The 20,584-nt window shown below is 41.8% G+C and overlaps 1 protein-coding gene across 3 annotated transcripts in view; it reads left to right on the top strand.

Annotated features, from left to right (window-relative positions):
• Window positions 1-20,584, top strand: part of cyb5r4 (cytochrome b5 reductase 4) — a 121,912-nt gene that overhangs the window by 35,954 nt on the left and 65,374 nt on the right. For all 3 annotated transcript variants that reach the window (XM_069887451.1, XM_069887452.1, XM_069887453.1), the window contains exons 5-7: window positions 1,752-1,802; window positions 6,625-6,676; window positions 8,816-8,873. In XM_069887451.1, coding sequence (XP_069743552.1) covers window positions 1,752-1,802; window positions 6,625-6,676; window positions 8,816-8,873 — 161 coding nt within the window. The remainder of the gene's footprint in view (window positions 1-1,751; window positions 1,803-6,624; window positions 6,677-8,815; window positions 8,874-20,584) is intronic.

Here is a 20,584-nt window from a genome sequence, read left to right as displayed (position 1 = left end):
TGAAATGTGAGGTGTTATCTGGAATGGCTGATCAGGTGAAATTGTTGAATTCAGTGCATTATAAAGCTGTAATGTGCCAGGTTCTGTTCCTTGAGCTTTTGTTTGTAATGTTGTCACCTGATATTAGTTCCTGTACATGTATTCATAAACAAGAAATTAATTAAATGTGCAAACTTTTAGAATATATTGTTATAGAATATATATGTTTAGAATATATATGTTTGATAATTAATTGGTCACTATAAAAATAACCTTGTGATCTTTTTTCAGCACCTGATGCAATCGCTCACAAGGTTTTTAATTCTAAAGGGCTTGTGGGATTCGCAACAAATTTTTCTACGTGCAAACTATTGAGCTATACCTATAATATCTACAAAGAGTAGATATTTAGCAGTATTTAGTTTTTTTTTGTCTTAAGCTGATTTAATTCATATTTACATAAATGTAGAAGACATAATCAAAAGGCATGATAGCTTTAATGAAAATGAACAATTCGATGACAGTTTGAATCTGTAGTTTAAATGTTCTTTCAGCTGTGAAAGGATTGATTAATATATTCAGCACGGCAGTTTATAACTGGGAAGAGTGTTTACCTGTAATGAACATGGCTTTACTACTTTGGAAAAATTATTTGTATGGAGCTAGCTGTGTAGAAAGAGGGTTTTTCCTCATTAGCTGGTCATGGAAGAATTTTCAGGCTTCTAAATATTCTCTGGATAATAATCTTTTTTTAAGAACTATAGAACGCAAAACATTACAGCACGGTAAACAGGCCCTTCGGTCCTTCTAGTCTGTACCGAACTATTAATCTGCCTTGTCCTATTGACTTGCAACCATTCCATATCTTTGCAAACCACTCCCATTCATGTACCTATCCAAATTTTTCTTAAATGTTAAAATTAATTCCGCATTCACTACTTCAGCTGGCAGCTTGCTCCACACTCCCAATACTCTGTGTGAAGAAATTTCCCTGAAACATCTGCCCTTTCACCCTTAACCCATGTCCTCTGGTTCGTATCAGTGGGAAAAGTCTACTTACATTTACTCTATCTATACCCATCATAATTTTGTATACCTCTATAAAATCTCCCCTCATTCTCCTATGATCCAGGGAATAAAGTCCTAACCTGTTTAAACGTTCCCTGTAATTCAATTACTCAAGCTCTAGCAACATAACAGTAAATCTTCTCTGTTCTATTTCAATTTTATTGATATCTTTCCTGTAGTTAAGTGACCAAAATTGTACCCAGAGCTCCAAATTTAGATTTACTCCTTCCCATCTCATTGTGCCCCCTTCCTAATGTAATTACTGATGTTTTACATTAAAAATCTTGTGTAGATGTAGACTGTTATCTGCTATGAGGTTATATTACAAAATTATTTAATGACAGGCATTTAATTAATTATCTTTTTGCTTAAATTGTGTTGTCAACTATATTTAAAGATGATGGAGTGAACACTTCCAAATGTATTTTTTTCCTAATTATAGCATGTTAGACTTGAATTTGCATAGGGAACAATATTATTTATGCTTGAGAGTCACTTTTTAAATTTTAATTAGTGAGTATAGAGTCTCTCTGTCCTAACTTCCAATTCGGTTTTCACAATTCCTTAATTGGTGTTAATCTGTGAATTCAGATCCACTTCAATGCAATGAAGAAGGAATTATGTGATTTCAAGTAAATTGGTGTAAACTTTCAGCATTAGCGTTTGCTGTTTCACATCATTTATTTTATCTTTCCTCCTTTTAGTTTCTGCGAATCAACCAGGGTTAAAGGTGCCAAAAGAGACATTACTAAATGGTATGTAGTCAAAGGAATGGGCACCAGATATAATGAATCATCAGAATTTAGAGCTCACACTGTTTCTTTCAGAGAAGCTCCCAACAAGATGATCTTGCACTGAATGCCCATGTGCAGTGACACTGTGTCCCAACAGCTGTCCGAGGTGTATACTTCCTGTCCCCATCACACATTTTCGCTGAAGGTAAATTTTGCCCCAAAGCACCTCCATCCTTTGAACCTACATTGAGTGTTCCTGCCAAGGTTGTAATGGGGTCAATATTCTTCCCATATATAGAATAGATTGAACATTGAATAGTAAAAACACAAAATGCTGGAGAAGCTCAGCAGGCCGAATGGTGTCCTTTATGTAGCAAAGGTTAAAAAATATATATATAAAATCAATTTTTCGGGCTTGAGCCCTTCAGAGTATGAGAAAATGCCAGCAGGCATCTGAACAAAAGAGTTGGTGGGGGTGGGGGTGGGGAAGAGGGGTGGCAAAGGCAGGAGGATATAGGGGGAGGGGGATAGCTTGGTGGGTGGAAGAACTGGAAGGACAGGTGTAATGATATGGTATTGTATGTACTGGCCAGTACAGGCACGAGCTGGCCCGCCCTCCTGTTGACATCCTCTCCTAAACTCCTCCCCTGTGACCCAGGCCATAAAGGTCGAGTCACCTCTTCCTTCCCTAGCTTGGACCCAGGCCAGCAGTAGTGTGTATAATAAAGCCTGTCGTTCCCTTCAGTCTTTGTCTCTGTGATTATTGGGGAAACTGGTAGTGCCCAACAATTTATTACACACATTTTTTTAACATCTCCAGTAATGGAGAAGTTGCTGCGCCCCAATTGGCTAGAGGTAGGTCCTCAAGTCTCAGGTGCATCCGAACTCTGAACAGTGGGTGAACTGCTTCAAAAACTTACTCGAGGCTGCCGCTGGAGTGGTCGATTTGGACGAGAAGAGGCTGAAGGTCCTGCAGGCAAGAGTTGGCCAGAGGGCTTTCTAGGCCATCAGAAGCAGCATGACTTACACCGAGGCAATGGCTGAACTACAGACGCTATACAAGCCCAAAGTTAATGAAGTCTACTCCCGTTACCTGCTGGCATCCAGAAAATCTCAGCCTGGTGAGTCAGCTGGAGAGTTTATTTGATCCATGGTCACACTGTGAAAAGACTGCTTGGGGACCCCCACGGCCCCGATATCGATGACCCAACTCCCGCTAAAAAAGAGCGATCCTACTGATCAAGACCTTCGATTTGGCCCAAGCCATGTGGAGTCGATCGCAGGCAGAAGTGGGCCTACCACATACATACCACATTGAAGGCCACCATCCTGGGAATCTGCATCGGGGGCAACCGACCCAACCATGGCTGCGGTGACGCCAGCATCGTCGAGATGAAACTTCTGTGGGCAGGCTAGACACTCAAGATGTTTCTGCCCTGCGAAAGGAGCCACCTGCTTGGGCTGTGGGATAAAGGTCCACTATCAGAAGGTTTGTAGGTCCAGAACCCTGTCTAGAAGCATCGCGGCATGTGTGACCAAAGAACTTCCAGTACCTATCGCGTGTGCGGTAAGTGGGGCGGCGTCTTGCTCGCTACCACCCCCATTCTCTATGCTGCGGCCTACCTCATCAATGACATCATTTCCACCATCGATGACACCACTTCCGCCTTCTTTCCCGACGATGGCAGCGTGGTCAACATGGAGGCCGCCATCTTGGGCTTCAGGCCTCCCCACCGATGACGACGAGGAGATACCTGTCCTGGCATCAGTCACCCTGAACCAAGCTAGCCCTCACCCGATCAAGAACTCTATGATGCAAATCGAGTTAGATGCAAGACGAACTGTCTCTTTGACAGCGGCAGCATGGAGAGTTTTGTCCACCCCCAGGTGGTCTGCAGACTCTCCCTTCCCGTCTGGCAGATGACCAGATCGGTATCGATGATGGCAAAGGACTAACAGACTTGTATCCGGGGGTACTGTATAGCATCTCTGGCAGTGGGGGGGGAAATGTTACATGACTTTGATCATGCCCCAGCTCTGTGTGCCAATCCTCCTGGGCTTCGACTTCCACAGTCTGTTCAAGAGTGTGATGATGGCATTCGGGGTGCCCCCAACTGGTGCTCACTGTTCACAACTTCCAGCTTTGGGCTCCACTTCCCAACCAAGCACCCAATCTCCAGCAGCGTCCTGCAGCCTCACCACCCTGCAGTTGGCCCCTCCATCACTATTTGCGAACCTCATCCCAGACTGTAAACCAATCGGCACCAAGAGTAAGTGCTATAGCACTGAAGATATGGAGTTCATCCAGGCGAATGATAGTTCAGCAACTCTTGGCGGAGGGAATATAGCCCCTAGCTCCAGCCCCTGGAGGGCACTTGTGGTCAGAGGGGCGGGCAAGCCCCAGCTGGTGATTGACTATCGTCAAACCATCAACCGCTTCACCCAGTTGGACACGTGCCCGCTACCCTGGATAGCCAACTTGGTCAACAAGGTCACACAACATAGTCTTTTTGACCATTGACCTCAAGTTGGCTTACCATCAATACCCCTTCACCCGAGCGATGGAATCTACACGTGATTCAAGGCCGACGGCAAACCATTTCACTTCCTGCGTGTGCATTTCGGAGTTACTAACGGTGTCTCTGCTTTTCAAAGGGTTATGGATCGTATGGAGGAGGACAGGCTAACGCCAACGTTCCATATCTTGATAATGTCACCATCTGCGGCCACGACCAGCAGGACCAGACGCTAACCTCGCCAAGTTGTTACGTACGGCCAAATCCCTCAACTTGATGTACATTAAGGACAAATGCATGTTCAATACAGATTGCTTGGCCCTTCTCTGATGCGTCGTGGCCCATGGTGTCATTGCCCTGAACGCTGACCGCATGTGACCACTCATGGAGCTCCCAATCCCAAACACCCTGAAGGTACTGAAGAGGTGCCTGGGGCTGTTTTCCTACTATGCACAATGGGTGCCCAATTACGCCGATAAAGCCCACCCCCAATTAAGTCCACAACCTTACCATTATCGGCGGAAGCCCAGGCAGGGTTTCACCAGTTCCGAGGAGATATTGCGAAGGACACGATGCATGCCGTGGATGAATCCATCCCATTCTAGGTGGAAAGCGATGCATCCAACTTTGCACTGGCCGCCACACTTAACCAGGCAGACAGGCCTGTAGCATTTTTTTCCTTCACAGTCCTGAAGCATGGCACTCCTCCATCGAGAAGGAGGCACAAGCAATCGTTGTGGCGGTGCGCCACTGGCGAAATTACCTGGCCGGTAAAAGGTTTACCCTGCTGACAGACCAGAGGGCAGTTGCCTTCATGTACAGTACAAAGCAGTGGGGTAAAATCAAAAATGACAAGATTCTTAGGTGAAGGATTGAGTTATCTACCTATAATTACGATATCTTGTATCGGCCGAGTAAACTCAATGACCCCCCCCAGATGCCTTATCCCGAGGGACGTGCGCCAGTGTGCATCTCGACCATCTCCAGGCCCTACATGACAACCTGTGCCATCCCGGAGTCACGAGGCTGTACCACTTCTCGGAACCTCCCTTACTCTGTCGAGGATGTCCAGTCCACGACCAGACACTGTCATATCTGCACGGAATGCAAGCCGCAGTTCTACCGGCCAGAAAAGTCACACCTCATTAAGGCCACACACCCCTTTTGAACGACTCAGTGTCGATTTCAAGGGCCCCCTTCCAACCTCAAATAGGAACGTCTACTTCCTGACGGTGGTGGATGAGTTTTCCAGGTTCCCCATTGCTATTCCTTGCCCGGATATGACCTCGACGACGGTTATCAAGGCGCTGCGCAGCATCTTCACCCTGTTGAGGTACCCTGCTATATTCACGGCAACCGGGGGTCCTCGTTCATGAGTGAGGAACTGTGACAGTACTGGCCAGTACAGGCATGGGCTGGCTCGCCCTCCTGATGACATCCTCTCCTAGACTCCTCCCCTGTAATCCAGGCCACAAACTCGCTCACCTTTTCCTTCCCTGCCCATCCGGGCCAGCAGTCTTGTGTGTAATAAAGCCTATCTTTCCCCTCAGTCTTTGTCTCTGTGATTATTGGGGCAACTGGTAGTGCCCAACAACAGGAAAGGGGGGAGGGGAGAGAAAATGTGAGCGAGTTTAATGGAAAGCAATAAAGTCAATGTTAATGCCATCTGGCTGGAGAGTGCCCAGATGGAAAATAAAGTGTGGTTTCTCCAATCTGCGGGTGGTCTGGGTGGATAGTACACAAGGCTATAGACATTGTAAGTTTTATTCCTGCAAGGATATATCAATCAAATTATATTTAATGGTTTTTGTTTAATTTACACAGACAAACTGTATTATGTATCTTCATTAACCCTGGGGGAAAAGACTTGATGTGTGAGTTACCCTTACTGTCTGGATGATAAATTAATGTAATTGTTCAGAAAAGCAAAGCACCAACATTTAACATTTGACCACTTTCCAAGAGATTTATCAATACTCAGGCAATTCAAAATTAGATTATGCCTGTCCATACACAAATGGATATCAAGGGAACTTCGGTTTTCATAGGGATTGTTTTGGCTAACTGAGGAGACCAAGATAGTTTGTCTAATGAATATTGTGGAAAATTAAGGTTGGGTAATGGAAATGGTTTCCTATGGTGTTAGGTCAAATATCCTTTGCAATAATGGAGCCATCTGCACATGAAGTTATTGCATTACAGGGGCAAACAGGGTAAGAAAGACGTAGATCCACCTAGGAAGTATCAGATTTCACAGAAATGGGACAAAATGTGCTCAAAATATGCTTTTCTTTTTGTATAACTTTATTGTTGTTATTTTTGTACAGGTATAACTGTTCCAGATGGATCTAAAAAGCAACTTCAAGATATTTCTCCAAGGTAAGTGTCATATTTGTTTTCTCTGTGACTTCATTAAAATACTCCTGTTTTTCCAGTGCTGATGGAAGATTTCATCTGAATTAGGATTGGTAATTTGCAGATGTTATTAATCTCTATCACTCCACTAACCAATATGTTAATATATTCATCTATTTATTTTAAATGGCTATCTAAGAGTTTTATAGTGGAGCACTGCCTCTATCAATGACCTAACCACTAATTTGTTTCAATTTTAATTTGGATTGGCTTATGTTGGTTACAATTATAATGTCCTTCACAACTTTTTAAAACTTTTGTGGAAATTGTAATAGAAAATGTAGATATGAGTCCCACAATGTTAACTCCTGGAATGTAGGAATTTGCTCTAAGTCATACAATTCTAAAAATTCAGGGAGCTAAATATTTAATACTATAGGAATAGAAGTATTGAGGATAGAGTGACCATGCATCTTTTTGATGAGTGATAAAGTTCAGTATAAATATTTATGTTACAAATTGCATAGGGAGTTGATTAAATCTCCAGATCCATTGATTTAAGCATGTTTAGGTAAATTGCAAAAGATTTCCATTGTTTAATTGTTCAAAAATTTATGATTTACTGCTTGTTTTACAGTCAAAAGAACGTGCAAAAAGCATTGTAAATTCTAGATTCTTGTTAGCAATGTGTGTTTTTGGACTTTGCATTGTTTTCTACAGCACGTATTGAGATAGTTTCTTGCATTTCAGGAAAGAGCCAATGTATTCTATCCCCTGAAATATTTAATTAAACCTAAATGATAATATGCTGCTGGAGCCTGATTAAGAAATGGAAGTACAGAGCAGCTTGTTGGTTGACTATGTGGTTGAAATCGGTGAGCATTAGAAAGATCATGATACACAATAACTTCAGATGCTGGAATATTGAGCAAACACTGAGATGCTGAAGGAAACTTGTGGTCCATGTGTAGATGTGATGTTTCAGTGTTTCGAGTCAGGACCCTTATTGAGGTGATTGTAAGAAGTGTACATGCAAGGTCAATGTGCACATAAAGATCTGCCTCACCTGGAAGGTGTGTGGGTGGCCCTGGATGAAGGTAAGTGGGGAGGCATAGAAACCTCTCTGTCTCCATCTCAGGAGGCAAACTATCCACACATATCCCCTCTCACTCCCCACAGCTACCCAGATTATAATTCTTCCCACACAATCTTTTCTCCCAATTCCTCTGCTGTGTCTCTGTCCAGGATGAGGCATCTGAAATGTCCACTTTCTTTAATAAATGTGGATTCGCCTTCACTGTTATTGATAAAGCCTTTATGTGTATCCCCTCCATTTTTCATATTTCTTCCCTCACACCACCTTCTGCAAGGCAAAACAAGAACAGAGTCCCTTTAGTCTGTACTTTCCATCCCATTAGACTTCGCAGACAATTCCATCAATTTCAACACAATCTCTGCTACCAGCCACATCTTTTTTTCCTTTTATTTACCCCTGTGCTCCACAGTTTTAAATTTGTAATCAAATAATTCCATGTAATTAAAGTGCAAATTCCAGACTATTCATTGTTATTTGTATACATTTTATATACAGCACTTTTTATACATAGTTCCCTCATTTCAGGGCAGTTTGGGACAATTAGCTTCACAGGTGTTTGGGAGTTCTTAGGTATATTTAGTTGCTTCATTGGTGCAGGTATAAGAGACTTAGGCTTACTTCTAAGCTTTTGATCACCTTTGGAGTCTGAAGTTACCATTTTTCAACATGAAGACCAGAGTTATGACAATGAAAGTCAAAAAAGATATTATGAGGGTGAAAAGCAAGAATAAAACAGTAAGAGACATTACCCAAACCTTAGGATTGCCAAAGTCAATAGTTTGGAATATCATTAAGAAGAAAAAGTGTCTGTTGAGCTCAGTTATTGCAAAGGGACTGCTATTAAAGGAAGACTTTCACTGTTGATGGCAGAAGAATTATCAACATAATGAAGAAAAATCTCCAAGCGTATGTCTGACAGAGCAGAAACACTCTTCAGGAGGGAGGTGTGATTATAAGCCTATGGAAATTGTGCATTCACATAGTTTGACCTTGAAAATGTATTTTAAACTATAAACTCAAAAATTATTGTCATCCAATACAAATTGTGTTTTTTACAATTTTACCAGATATGAATGGTTTCAGACAGAGGATATGATCACAATCATTATATACACCAAACAAAAGGTATGTATTCCATGATAAAAGCAGTTAGAAAATTTACCTTGCATCAATAGCATGCAATCCCATCTTAAGGCTTCCTAGTCAAAATTGCTAGCTCTTACCAGGGAAAAATTAATTTGATTGGGGCAATGGAGGGATGTTGGGGGAGAAAATGTGAGCAAGAGGAAAAGAACTTTTAGAACTGAAGTTTTCTGTAACCCTAAGTAGGGAATTCCTGGCAAGACTGTCATGGGATGCCTAACCCAATTGCTGTTAAATATTCTGAAGCTATTTTTAACACTGATGTGAAAATGGGAGTTTCATGATTATTGTTCCAGTAATAATGATTGAAAATCAATCTGCCAAAGAGCCTCTTGAAGGGGAATTTGTATCTGGTAGTAACCTCTTGCCTCTATTAGAACGTAGACTATTACAGCACAGTACAGGCCCTTCAGTGCCAACCTGTATACCAAAAAAAACTAAACTCTCCCTACCTCTTACACCTCTATTTTTCTTTCATCTGTGTGGCTGTCTAAGAGTGTCTTAAATGCCCCTATTGTTTCAGTTTCTGCCACCAACCCTGGCAATGCATTCCAGGCACCCACAACTCTCTATTAAAAACCAATAAATAGATAGATAGATAAATTTTTAAAAATTTAAAAAAGAAAGAAGGAAATTACTCCAATATCTCCACCAAACTTGCTTGCTGTTCTCTCCCTGGGAAAAAAAAAAGGGAAAAAGGCTGTCTACTTTATCCATGCCTCTCATAATTTTGTAGACTTGTATTAAAACACTTCTTATCTTTCTTCACTCCAATAGAAAAAAGTCTAGCTCTGCTAACCTTCCCTCATAAGAAATATTTTCCAATCTAGTCAATATCCTGGTAAATTTGCTTTGCACCCTCTCCATGGTATCTGCATCTTTCCTACAATGAGATGATCAGAACTGAACGCAATAGTGAGGTCTCACCAAAGAGTATAAAGCTGCAACATTACCTCATGACTCCTAAACACAATCACTTGACTAAAGAAGCCAAGCATACCATAGGGCTTCTTAACTATCCAATCAAAATCTTTGTCAACCTTGAGTAATCTATGGATTTGCACCCCAAGGTCCTTCTGCTCTTCTACACTAACCATGTATTCTGCCTTCAAGTTTGAACTTCCAAAATGCATCAACTCTACGTATCTGGATTAAATTCCATCTGTCACTCTTCCGCCCATCTTTGCATCCTGTTTCTATCCTGATGTAACCTACGACAACATTCTACACAATCCACAACTACTCCATCCTTTGTATCATCCACAAACTTACTGACTCAACCCTCTACTTCTTCTTCCAGGTATTAAAAATCACAAGGAGCAGGGGTCCCAGAACCAAACTCTGCAGAGCTCCACTAGTCACTGACCTCCAGGCAGAATACTTTCTGTACACTACTACTCTCTGCTTTCTGCATACAAGCCAGTTCTGAATTCACACAACCTAGGTTCCATGGATTCCATGCTTCATGATTTTCTGAACAAGTCTTCTAAGGGGGATTTTGTCAAATATCTTACTAAAATTCATTGTATCTACTGCCCAACTGTTATCAATTTATTTTATTACCTCCTCAAAAAACTCAGATTCATGAGGCACAATGCCCCCTTATAACCATATAATCATATAACCATATACAGCACAGAACAGGCCAGTTTGGCCCTACTTGTCCATGCCGGAACAAATCCCCACCCTCCTGGTCCCACTGACCAGCACCTGGTCCATACCCCTCCAATCCTCTCCCCTCCATGTAATTTTCCAGTCTTTCCTTAAATGTAAATAACATCCCTGCTTCAACCACCTCTGCTGGCAGCTTATTCCACATCCAAACCACCCTTTGCGTGAAGAAATTTCCCCTCATGTTCCCCTTATAATTTTCCCCCTGAAATCTCAAACCATGGCCTCTGGTTTGAATATCCCCCACTCTTAATTGAAAAAGCCTATCCACGTTGACTCTCTCTATCCCTTTTAAAATCTTGAACACCTCCATCAAATCCCCCCTCAATCTTCTATGCTCCAGAGAAAAAAGCCCCAGGCTGCTCAACCTTTCTCTGTAACTCAAACCCTGACATCCTGTCAACATTCTCATGAACCTTCTCTGCACTCTCTCTATTTTGTTTATATCCTTTCTCTAATTCGGTGACCAAAACTGCACACAGTGTTCCAAACTTGGCCTCACCAATGCTTTGTAGAATTTCAACATAACATCCCAACTCTTGAATTCAATACTCCAATTTATGAAGGCCAACATTCCAAATGCCTTCTTCACCACTCTATCTACCTGAGTATCAACTTTGAGGGTACTATTTACCATAACTCCCAAATCCCTTTGTTGCTCTGCTCTCCTCACTTGTCTACCATTCAATGTATATGACCTATTTAGATTTGTCTTTCCAAAATGCAACACTTCAGACTTATCCGTAGTAAATTCTATCAGCCATTTCTCAGCCCACTCCTCTAGCTTTCCAATATCTTTTTTTAAGCTGCAGTAATCTTTCTCGCTGTCCACAATACCACCAATCTTTGTGTGAAGCATTGCTTATGAAGCATTGCTTATTAAAGCATTGCTGAGTATCCCTGAGAAGACTGTACTTCTCCAAATGTATATAAATCCTGTCCTTAAAAATCTTCTCCAAGGTCCTTTTCTCCAGTGAATACTGAAGCAAAGTATCCATTTAGGAACTCCTCAACCTCCTCCACCTCCAGGCACATGTTTCCTCCTTTATCTTTAAGTGCCCCTATCTTCAGTCACGTCATTATTCTGTTATCCACGTACACATAGAACACATTGGGGTTTTCATTAATCCGACATGCCAAGGCCTTCTCATGCCCCCTTCCAGCTCTCCTGATTTATTTCATAAGTTCCTTCCTGGCTTCCATGTAATTCTCATGAGCCCTTCCAGCTTTTATTTCATTTACAGTTTTACTTATTGGTTTTGTATCACTGTGTACTGTACTTCCAACCAGTCAGAAAAATTACTGCCATCTTCACTTTTTCGGTCCTGTAGCCAGTTGTATAATAGTTTCCACCCTGTGTAATCTAATATTCATATTTAATATCTTCTGAAAGTTCCTGTACATAATATGTCAGCAATTCTATTTTCTTTGTCAAAGAACTCCATTTATTTTGTTGAGACCATAAGATTGTAGCATAGAAAATCATTGAATTTCCTTCTCACAGACTCTAAACTAGTCATTCTCAATGGGAGCCTATGGCACCCCTAGGGGGCCACAGCACATTAGTAAAAGCCTTGTCTTCTTTTTACCTTGTATAACATTATTTTTAGTGTTTTTAAAGTTTTTTTTTATGCAGTCGGTAGGAGGGAAATATGGAGGAATCGAAAACTTGACAGCTTCACAGGAAGGGTACCCAGAAACTGAACAGAGTCCTAAAGGAGGGCCAGCACTGTTTTTTTTTTAAAAGGTGGAGTCTGACTGTTCTAAACTGTTTAGAGAAGTCTGAATCAGGTTGGATTCTGTGTCTCTATTTATTATCTTTTCATCACAAAAAAAATTATTTTTTTATTCTGTCAAAACCCTTCGAAATTATATTCCCTGGTTTATTGGCATTTTACATAACAGATATGTGTCGAACTATTATCGATGGCTAGAGGACCATGTTTTCTTGTGCAAATGAAAAAATAACTGCCCTTAATCATTGTTAGTTCTAAGGGTTAGGGTTAGGGTTAGTTACAGGAGTTATTAATTGGTAAAATAATATTCTACTTGTGAAATTATTGTATGTTTACAAAATAAAACTATTTGGAATTTCACTAAGCAAGTTGACATCAAAATGAATAAGGCTTGCGTAGCCAAGGAGATAATCAGTGGGATCTGAGATAACTCTGCCCCTCCACAACTTGCAAGCAATTTGTTATAGTGATATGCCCTTTGTGAACAGATTGCAGTTGAGAAGCAGCTTGTTCTTCTCCAAGAAGAAACTGTAGGTTGCCATCTAGATCTTCTAGCTGTACTTCTTCAGATTGCTCTCCTGCCTTAAAATGCATGAGCAGGTTGCTGTCCAATAGTAGCAGAGACATGGCACATGGGAAATTGTCCCACTTTTGCAAAAGCAGAAATGTACAGCCAGCTCTTTGCAGTATAATTTATTCTTCTCCTTGGAATTCAAAGTACGAAGTTCAAATTTGTTGTCAGTGTATGAAGATAATGTCACATACAATCCTGAGATTCTTTTTCCTGTAGCTCAGGCAGAATTTGTAATTACCAGTAACAGTAAACTTACTCAAAGAAAGAAAGGAAATGTAAACAAACTGTGCAAATACAGAAGTTCTAAATATTCAGTAATAAATCAGAACAAAGTGCAAGTCCTTAAATGAGTGTTGTTTAGGAGTCTGATGGTTGAGGGGTAGCAACTATTCCTGAACCAGGAGGTATGAGTCCTGTGGCACCTATACCTCCTTTCTGATGGCAACAGCAAGAACAGACGATGTCCTGGATTCTTTTTTATTTAAATATTTTTATTTAAGTTTTAAGAAAATACAGCATATAGGACTCAATTAATATAATAACAATAATACATTGAATATAAAATCATAGAAAAACATAAGGTCCAAAAAATGAAAAGGAAAGGAGAGTCCCTCTTCTCCCAGCACTCCCTCCCCAGATTCAAAAGGGGACAGATAAAAAGAAAGAAAATAGAAAAGAAAAAGCAAGAGGAGCAAGGTTCAACAGCTCAGAGTCACATCATTTTAAAAGTATTAAATTTCTAATATGGAGTATGCTAATTGACAAATATCAAAATAAATCATACAATCTAGACATTAAAGTAATCTAAATAAGGTTTCCAAATTTTGACGAAAATACTGTATCTATTCCCAAGACTAAGTAGTTTTCTCAAGGGGAATACAACTTTTCATTTCCATGTTCCAATGATCAATGTGAAGTAGGAAATTGGATTTCCATGTACTGCTCTACATTTCATGGCTATTGACACCACAATTTTAATAAATTTAGGTTTACTTCTGGAGAAGTTAACTTTTATAACTACGAAATTCCCCAGAAGAAGCAATTCTGGGTCTAGAGGGAAGTTCATCCCTACAATTTTTATCAACACTTCCCCCAGTTCTTTCCAAAATTGTCTTAATTTCGTGCATAACCAGGTGGAATGTAAAAAGGTACCAACATCTGCACCACACCTATCAGAAAATTCTGGTTTATTCTGGAGATATAATTGGTGCAGAAGATTATAATGAATCAATCTATATCTAGAATTAATTAAGGTAATCATACTATCTACATGTAGATCTGACCAGCATTGTGGATCAATTACAATGCCCAAATCCAGTTCCCATCTCTCCCTTGATCTATGTAGTCCAGATTTTGGGCTTTGATCTTATATATATTAGAGATAAATTTGGTTGCATTCCCCTTTCAAATTGGAGTTTCCATGTCTGAGCACATTGGTAGGATCATTAGTGGCCCCCACTTTTTCCTCAAAAAAGATCGTATTGGAGATAGCAGAAGAATGTGTTGTTAGATAAGTCATATTTATTTTCTTGGTGCCTGCCACATTGACCATCGCCAGTGGGCTGTTATCGCCTCCAACCGTGCATCTTGGCACCTCACAGTTCGGCGGGCTGCAACCTCCTTTGTCGAAGACCGCAGAGCTCACCTCACTGACAAAAGACAAAGGAGGAAAAACCCAACACCCAACCCCAACCAACCAATTTTCCCTTTCAACCGTACCTGCCTGTCCCGCATCGGACTTGTCAGTCACCAACGAGCCTGCAGCAGACGTGGTCATACCCCTCCGTAAATCTTCGTCCGCGAAGCCAAGTCAAAGAAAAGAAGAAGAAAAAATACGTAAATTTCCTCTGTTGATCATAACAATCTTCAATGGTACCATGTTGGTACCAGGTAGGCAAGAGTCTATTACCCAAAGTCATGGGTATTAAACTGTTTTAAGATTGAGCCATTTTTGAGGATAATCCTTCTTTTAATCCCACAAATTGTTTAACTTTATCCCAAATATGAATTACATGTTTAAATAATGGGTTATTTGTTTTCCTTTTAAATCATTTAAAATTCCATTTATAAATAAATTCTTCTGCCATCTCCTCTCTACCATGTGCAAGCCAATTATAGCCCAGGAAGGAATCGTTTCATTAAAAACAAAAGCAACAACGAACCAAATTTATGCAACTAAATAGTATTTTTTTTATATCCGGTAATTTTAACCCTCCCAATTTATAATTCATGTACATTCTAGAAACTTTACCTGATCAAAGGAATGAACGAATGTGTGCATTAAGAATTTTTAAAAAATTATTAGGTAGTGAGATAGGTAAGGATGGAAAAAAAGTATTGAAGTCTCAGCATTAACTTCATTTTTACAGTTTGCTCTGCCCATTAACGTGACGGGCAGGTTTACGGTGATGTGGATCCTTTATAATTGCTGCTGATCTCCCAATAGCAACATTTCATGTAGATGTTCTTGATGGTGGGGAAAGTTTTGCAAGTGATGAACTAGTCTGTGTCCACTACCTTTTGCAGGGCTTTTCGCTCAGAGGTCTTGGTACCCCTTACCTAACCCTAATATGCAGTCAGACAGCACACTTTCCACCACACATCTGCAGAAATTTGCCAAGGTTTCCGATGACATACCGACCATCTGCACACTCCTAAGGAAATTGAGGCACCGACGTGCTTTCTTTGCAATGCCATTAATATGACAGGTCCTCTAAGATGGTGACCACCAGGAATATAAAGTTGCTTACCGCCTCCACCTCTGATCGTCTACTGATTACTGGATCATACACCTCTGGTTTTCCTTTCCTAAAATCTTCAGGAAGCTCCTTGATCTTGGTGACATTGAGTGAATTGGACTCCTGTATTAAGATGGCAAGGATCAGGTGCCTGTGATTTGGGGTCTGCCAACCAGATTAGATTTAGGTCTGGAGACTGCTTGTGGATCACCCAGTCCCTTCCGAGGTCACCTGGTGTGTTGATTCGGGACGTTGATATTCCTCCCTCACAATGGTGCCAAGCCTCTCAGGCAGCACACTCACCCCATGACCCACACCTTGCTCATTTATGTCTTACTTGATTGTTCAGCAATAAATTTTACTGGTCTGACAATTGCTCGTATTGCTCATACACTGCTATTGGTCACTTAGAGCTAAATTTTGATTACATCTAAGCATTGGAAGGTTGAGGGAGGAAGCATACTAAGATGAAACAGGCACCTTGCATTGGCTTTTACATCTCCTGCCTCCTCTGCTTTAAGTGTGGAATAATTAGGGGGGATGCTTTTCATCAAAAACTATGACTTGCAGAGGAAAAGTGAAAACTAGATTTCTTTAGATTCGATGGTTGTGAGATATGTGGTGGTCAAGAAGCTACAAAATCTAGGCCTCTGTACCTGCCTCTGCAACTGGATCCTTGACTTTTTCATCAGAAGACCTCAGTCAATACAAATTGGAAACATGTCTACTCTTCACTGATTATCAACTCAGGGATGTGTGCTTTACCCACTGCTCTAACATTGTACATCCATAACTGTGTGGCCAGGCACAATTCCAGTGCTATCCACAATTTTGCCAATGGCACCACAGTTGTCGGCAGAAAACAAACAGCAATGAGGAAGCATACAGGAGGGAGATAGATCAGCTCATTGAATGATGTAACAACAACCTTGCGCTTAACATTAGCAAAGCCAAGGAGATAATTTGGACCAGGTGGAAGTCAGAGGAATATAACCCAGTCCTCAACGAGGGCTCAGTTGTTGAGAGAGTCAAGAACTTCAAATTCCTGGATGCCGGCATCTTCAAGGATCTGCCCTGGAGCCTCTATGTTGATGCGATCATGAAGAAAGCTCGCCAGCGGCTCTACTTTGTGAGGTGTTTGAGGAGATTTAGCATATCACCAAAGATTCTCATAAACTTGTACAGGTGTACCGTGGAGAGCATTCTGGCTGGTTGCATCACTACCTGGTGTGGAGGCACCACTCTCTGGACAAGAGTAAACTCCAAGGCTATGCCCTCTTCTCTCTGCTACCATTGGGAAGGAGGTCCAGGAGCCTAAAGACGAGCACTCAGCAGCCCAGGGACAGCTTCTTTCCCCGCTGCCATCAGATTCCTGAATAATCAATGAACCAAAGACACTGCCTTACTTTTCATGCTCTACTATTTTAATTTTTTTAATACATTATTGTTGTAAGATGGTTCATAATATGAATGTTTTAACTATGATACTGTTGCAAAAGCACCAAATTTTGTGACATCTTCATGACAGTTGATTCTAATTCTAATTCTGAAATGTTGTGCTTTCATCATTGAAACTTCCAAGGTTCCTTTTATTGTCACGTAATAATACAAAACGTAATATACATGATATATTTTAACTTTTGTCTGCCGCAAGGCAAAGAGTTGCAATGAGCCTTGCCTGGCACCCCTAACAATTAGAAGAAAGAGAAGCAAAAGAAAGTACCTTCAGAGTCGCTGTGTCCATGGATTTGCCTTCAGCACTTCAGCATCTTCCTGTTCAAATCATTGATGACCCGAGTTCAGTTTCCAAACCTCCGATACGATCAAGAAGTCTTCAGCACCCAAGATCCTTTGGGACCCCTTCTTGCCCTCAACACTCTCAAACCGATACCTGGTTGCCATGAACCAGTCTCTAGCAGCCTACAGGCTGCTTGTGTTCTTCAGGGGTAAGTCGCCGGTGGTTCACACCCTGTGAAAATCTTTTTACCTCAAGTCAACAACAGTCCACTGCCTCTGTGGGTGCTTCAGCTGCTAAGCCCCTCACTTGTCTGCTGCTGTGGTCACCTTCCTGTAGGGTCATCTCCCATGCTTCTTCTTAATGGGGAATATTCTCTCCATTTCGGGTGTCCTGCACCAGACTGCTGCTCCCCCAAAGTCTGCAAGCCCTCATGGTGCCCAGCACAGGTGCCTGTGGTGAATGTCTCCCAAGCTGCCTATCTCCCCTCTGGCGAGCCTTGCTGTACTAACATTGGCTGTGCATTACTGTATATGCACCTATTGTCTTTCATTATTGTACCATGAGTTTCTACTAATAAAAGCCATGATTATTGTTTGACCACATCGTCTTTGTCTACTTCATCAACCGGCACTTCAATTTTATTAGCAGAAATGGATGCAGCCCTCAAGCCAGAGCGACTGATAATCGACCAGTCTGCCCCGAGGGCCAGAGAAATTTTCAACCACTGGATTGCTTGTTTCGATTACTACATGGCTCGAAACAACGTGGTCGATGAGGCGATACAGTGGGGCCACCTGAATTCTTTGCTGGGTGAGGTCCCTTTCGCCATAACGCAAGGAGCTGCCACTCTGGCTATAGCCCGGGAACGTCTGTCTGCTTACTATGCAGTGCCATGGAATGTGGTGCTTGCTCAACACCAGTTGCTGACTAGACGCCAGAAACCCGGGGAAAGTGATGCTGCCTATACACTGGCCCTCGACTCGCTGGCAAACGAATGTGATATCAGGGCAGTCAATGTGCAACAACACCGCAATGCCTTGAAGCTGGATGCTTTTGTCAACGGGATTGACTCCAGTTACATCCGACAGAGGCTACTGGAGATGGAGCCCTTAACCTACTACCAGGCAGTCACTCTAGCCAAAACACTGAGAAGTGCCATGCGGTCCAGTAAATTCTAGAAACCGAAAAGAAAACATCCAGGAGTGCAGTAACCCCGAAGAAAAGAAAAGGGTGAACTCCTGAAAAATGCTACTTCTGTGATAAGAGCTGACACCCCAGATAGAAGTGCCCGGCTCGATTTGCTACTTGCAGCTATTGTGGAAAAATCAGCCACTTCGCTAAAGTGTGTAAGGGGAAAAGTACTCCCACTGATAAGAAGAAGAGAAGCACCAAGAAAATGCATCCTGGAGCTGCAGGAATGTAAGACAACTGAGAAAAGGGAGAATCTTCAGACGAGCAGGCTGAATCGACTTCAAGTGACGGCGAGATAAGACCCCCTCTGATACCTCAATTGACTCCAAAGCTTGGGGGATGTCACAGAATGGAACGGTCGACTATGAAGGGGGAGGTGAATGGTGAGACTCTTCATTGTCTAATAGACTCGAGGAGTACTGACAGCTACATCCACGAGAGAGTTGCCAGAGCCTTAAATTTGCGGAGATATCCAGCGAACCGAAAGATATCGATGGCTTATAGTGAATTTACAAAAACTATATGGGACAAGTGTAAACTAACTTTAAATTTGCAGGGACATTGCCTTGCTGATGTGTGGCTCTTTATTATGCCAGAGCTCTGCGCCCCCGTGTTACTGGGGTTAGATATTCAATTTCAGATGAACAGTGTAGTGTTAAATTTCATTGGGCCACTACCCACACTTACCATCCCCCGTGCAAGTTACTACGGTCTGTCCGCATTAAAGATCAAAGCTCCTTCCCTTTTCACTGATTTATCCCGAGTGTCAGCCAATTGCCACTAAGAGACATTCTTACAGCAAAGAGGATCGTGAGGGAGTAATTGAACCTAGTAAGAGTCAGTGGCGGGCCCAAGTGGTAGTTATGAAAAAATCACTCTAAGAGACGACTGGCAATTGACTACAGCCAGACAATCAACCGTTACACGAACCTGGATGCCTACCCCCTGCCACGCATCAATGAAATTATTAATCAGATAACGCAATACAAAGTGTGCTCCATTATCGACCTCAAAGCAGCTTACCATCAAATCCCCATTAAGAAAGGGGAACGGCCCGATAAGGCTTTTAAGGCTGATGGAGAGTTATACCAGTTTAAAAGGGTACCTTTTGGGGTCACTAATGGTGTGTCCATGTTTTAGAGGGAAATGGATAAGATTGTTAGGACGTATGAGTTACAGGGTACGTTTCCCTATCTGGATAATGTCACTATCTGGGAAAACACAGGCTGAGCACGACAACAACTTAAAGAAATTTTTAGCAACAGCTAAAGAACTCAACCTTACATTTAATGAGGGCAAATGTGTGTTTAACACGACAGAGCTATCCATTCTGTACTACATTGTCCGCAAGGGCGAAATCCGCCCTGACCCGGAAAGAATAGCCCACCTTAAGAAGTTACTACCCCCAAACTCAGCAAAAGCCCTTAAAAGGTGTATGGGATTCTTTTCCTACTACTGCAAATGGGTTCGGGACTACGTGACGAAGGCACGCCCTATGTTTAACACTAAATCTTTTCCTCTCCAATGGCCTTGAAGGCTTTCGAGAGAATTAAAGCTGATATTGCCAAAGCTGCACTCTCGTCCATTGACGAAGATGTCCCATTCCAAGTGGAAACCCATGCCTCAGATTGTGCCATGGCAGGAATCAAAAGGGCAGACCTGTGGCATTCTTCTCCCGCACCTTAAGCGGACCTGAACTTAAACATCGTGCCATTGAAAAAGCCCAAGCTATTATTGAAGCTGTTCGCTACTGGAGACACTTTCTAGCCGGCAGAATATTTACTCTTGTCACTGATCAGAAATCTGTAGCCTACATGTAGCCTACATGTTCAGTACTAAACACAAAAGTAAAACCAAGAACGATAAGATGGCACGCTGGCGAATAGAAATCTCAACTTATAATTATGAGATCCAGTACAGACCGGGCAGGTTAAATGACCCTTCTGACGCATTGTCACGATTTGCTGCTGGTGCTCAGCTGGAAGGGCTAAAAGAGATCTATAGCAGACAGTGCCACCCAGGAGTCATGAGATTCTTCCACTATA

The sequence above is a fragment of the Narcine bancroftii genome, chromosome 6 (assembly GCF_036971445.1).
Source record: "Narcine bancroftii isolate sNarBan1 chromosome 6, sNarBan1.hap1, whole genome shotgun sequence".
Classification (NCBI taxonomy): Eukaryota; Metazoa; Chordata; class Chondrichthyes; order Torpediniformes; family Narcinidae; genus Narcine; species Narcine bancroftii.
Note: the sequence above shows the minus strand (reverse complement) of the source record. Positions and strands in the feature narration are given on the sequence as shown.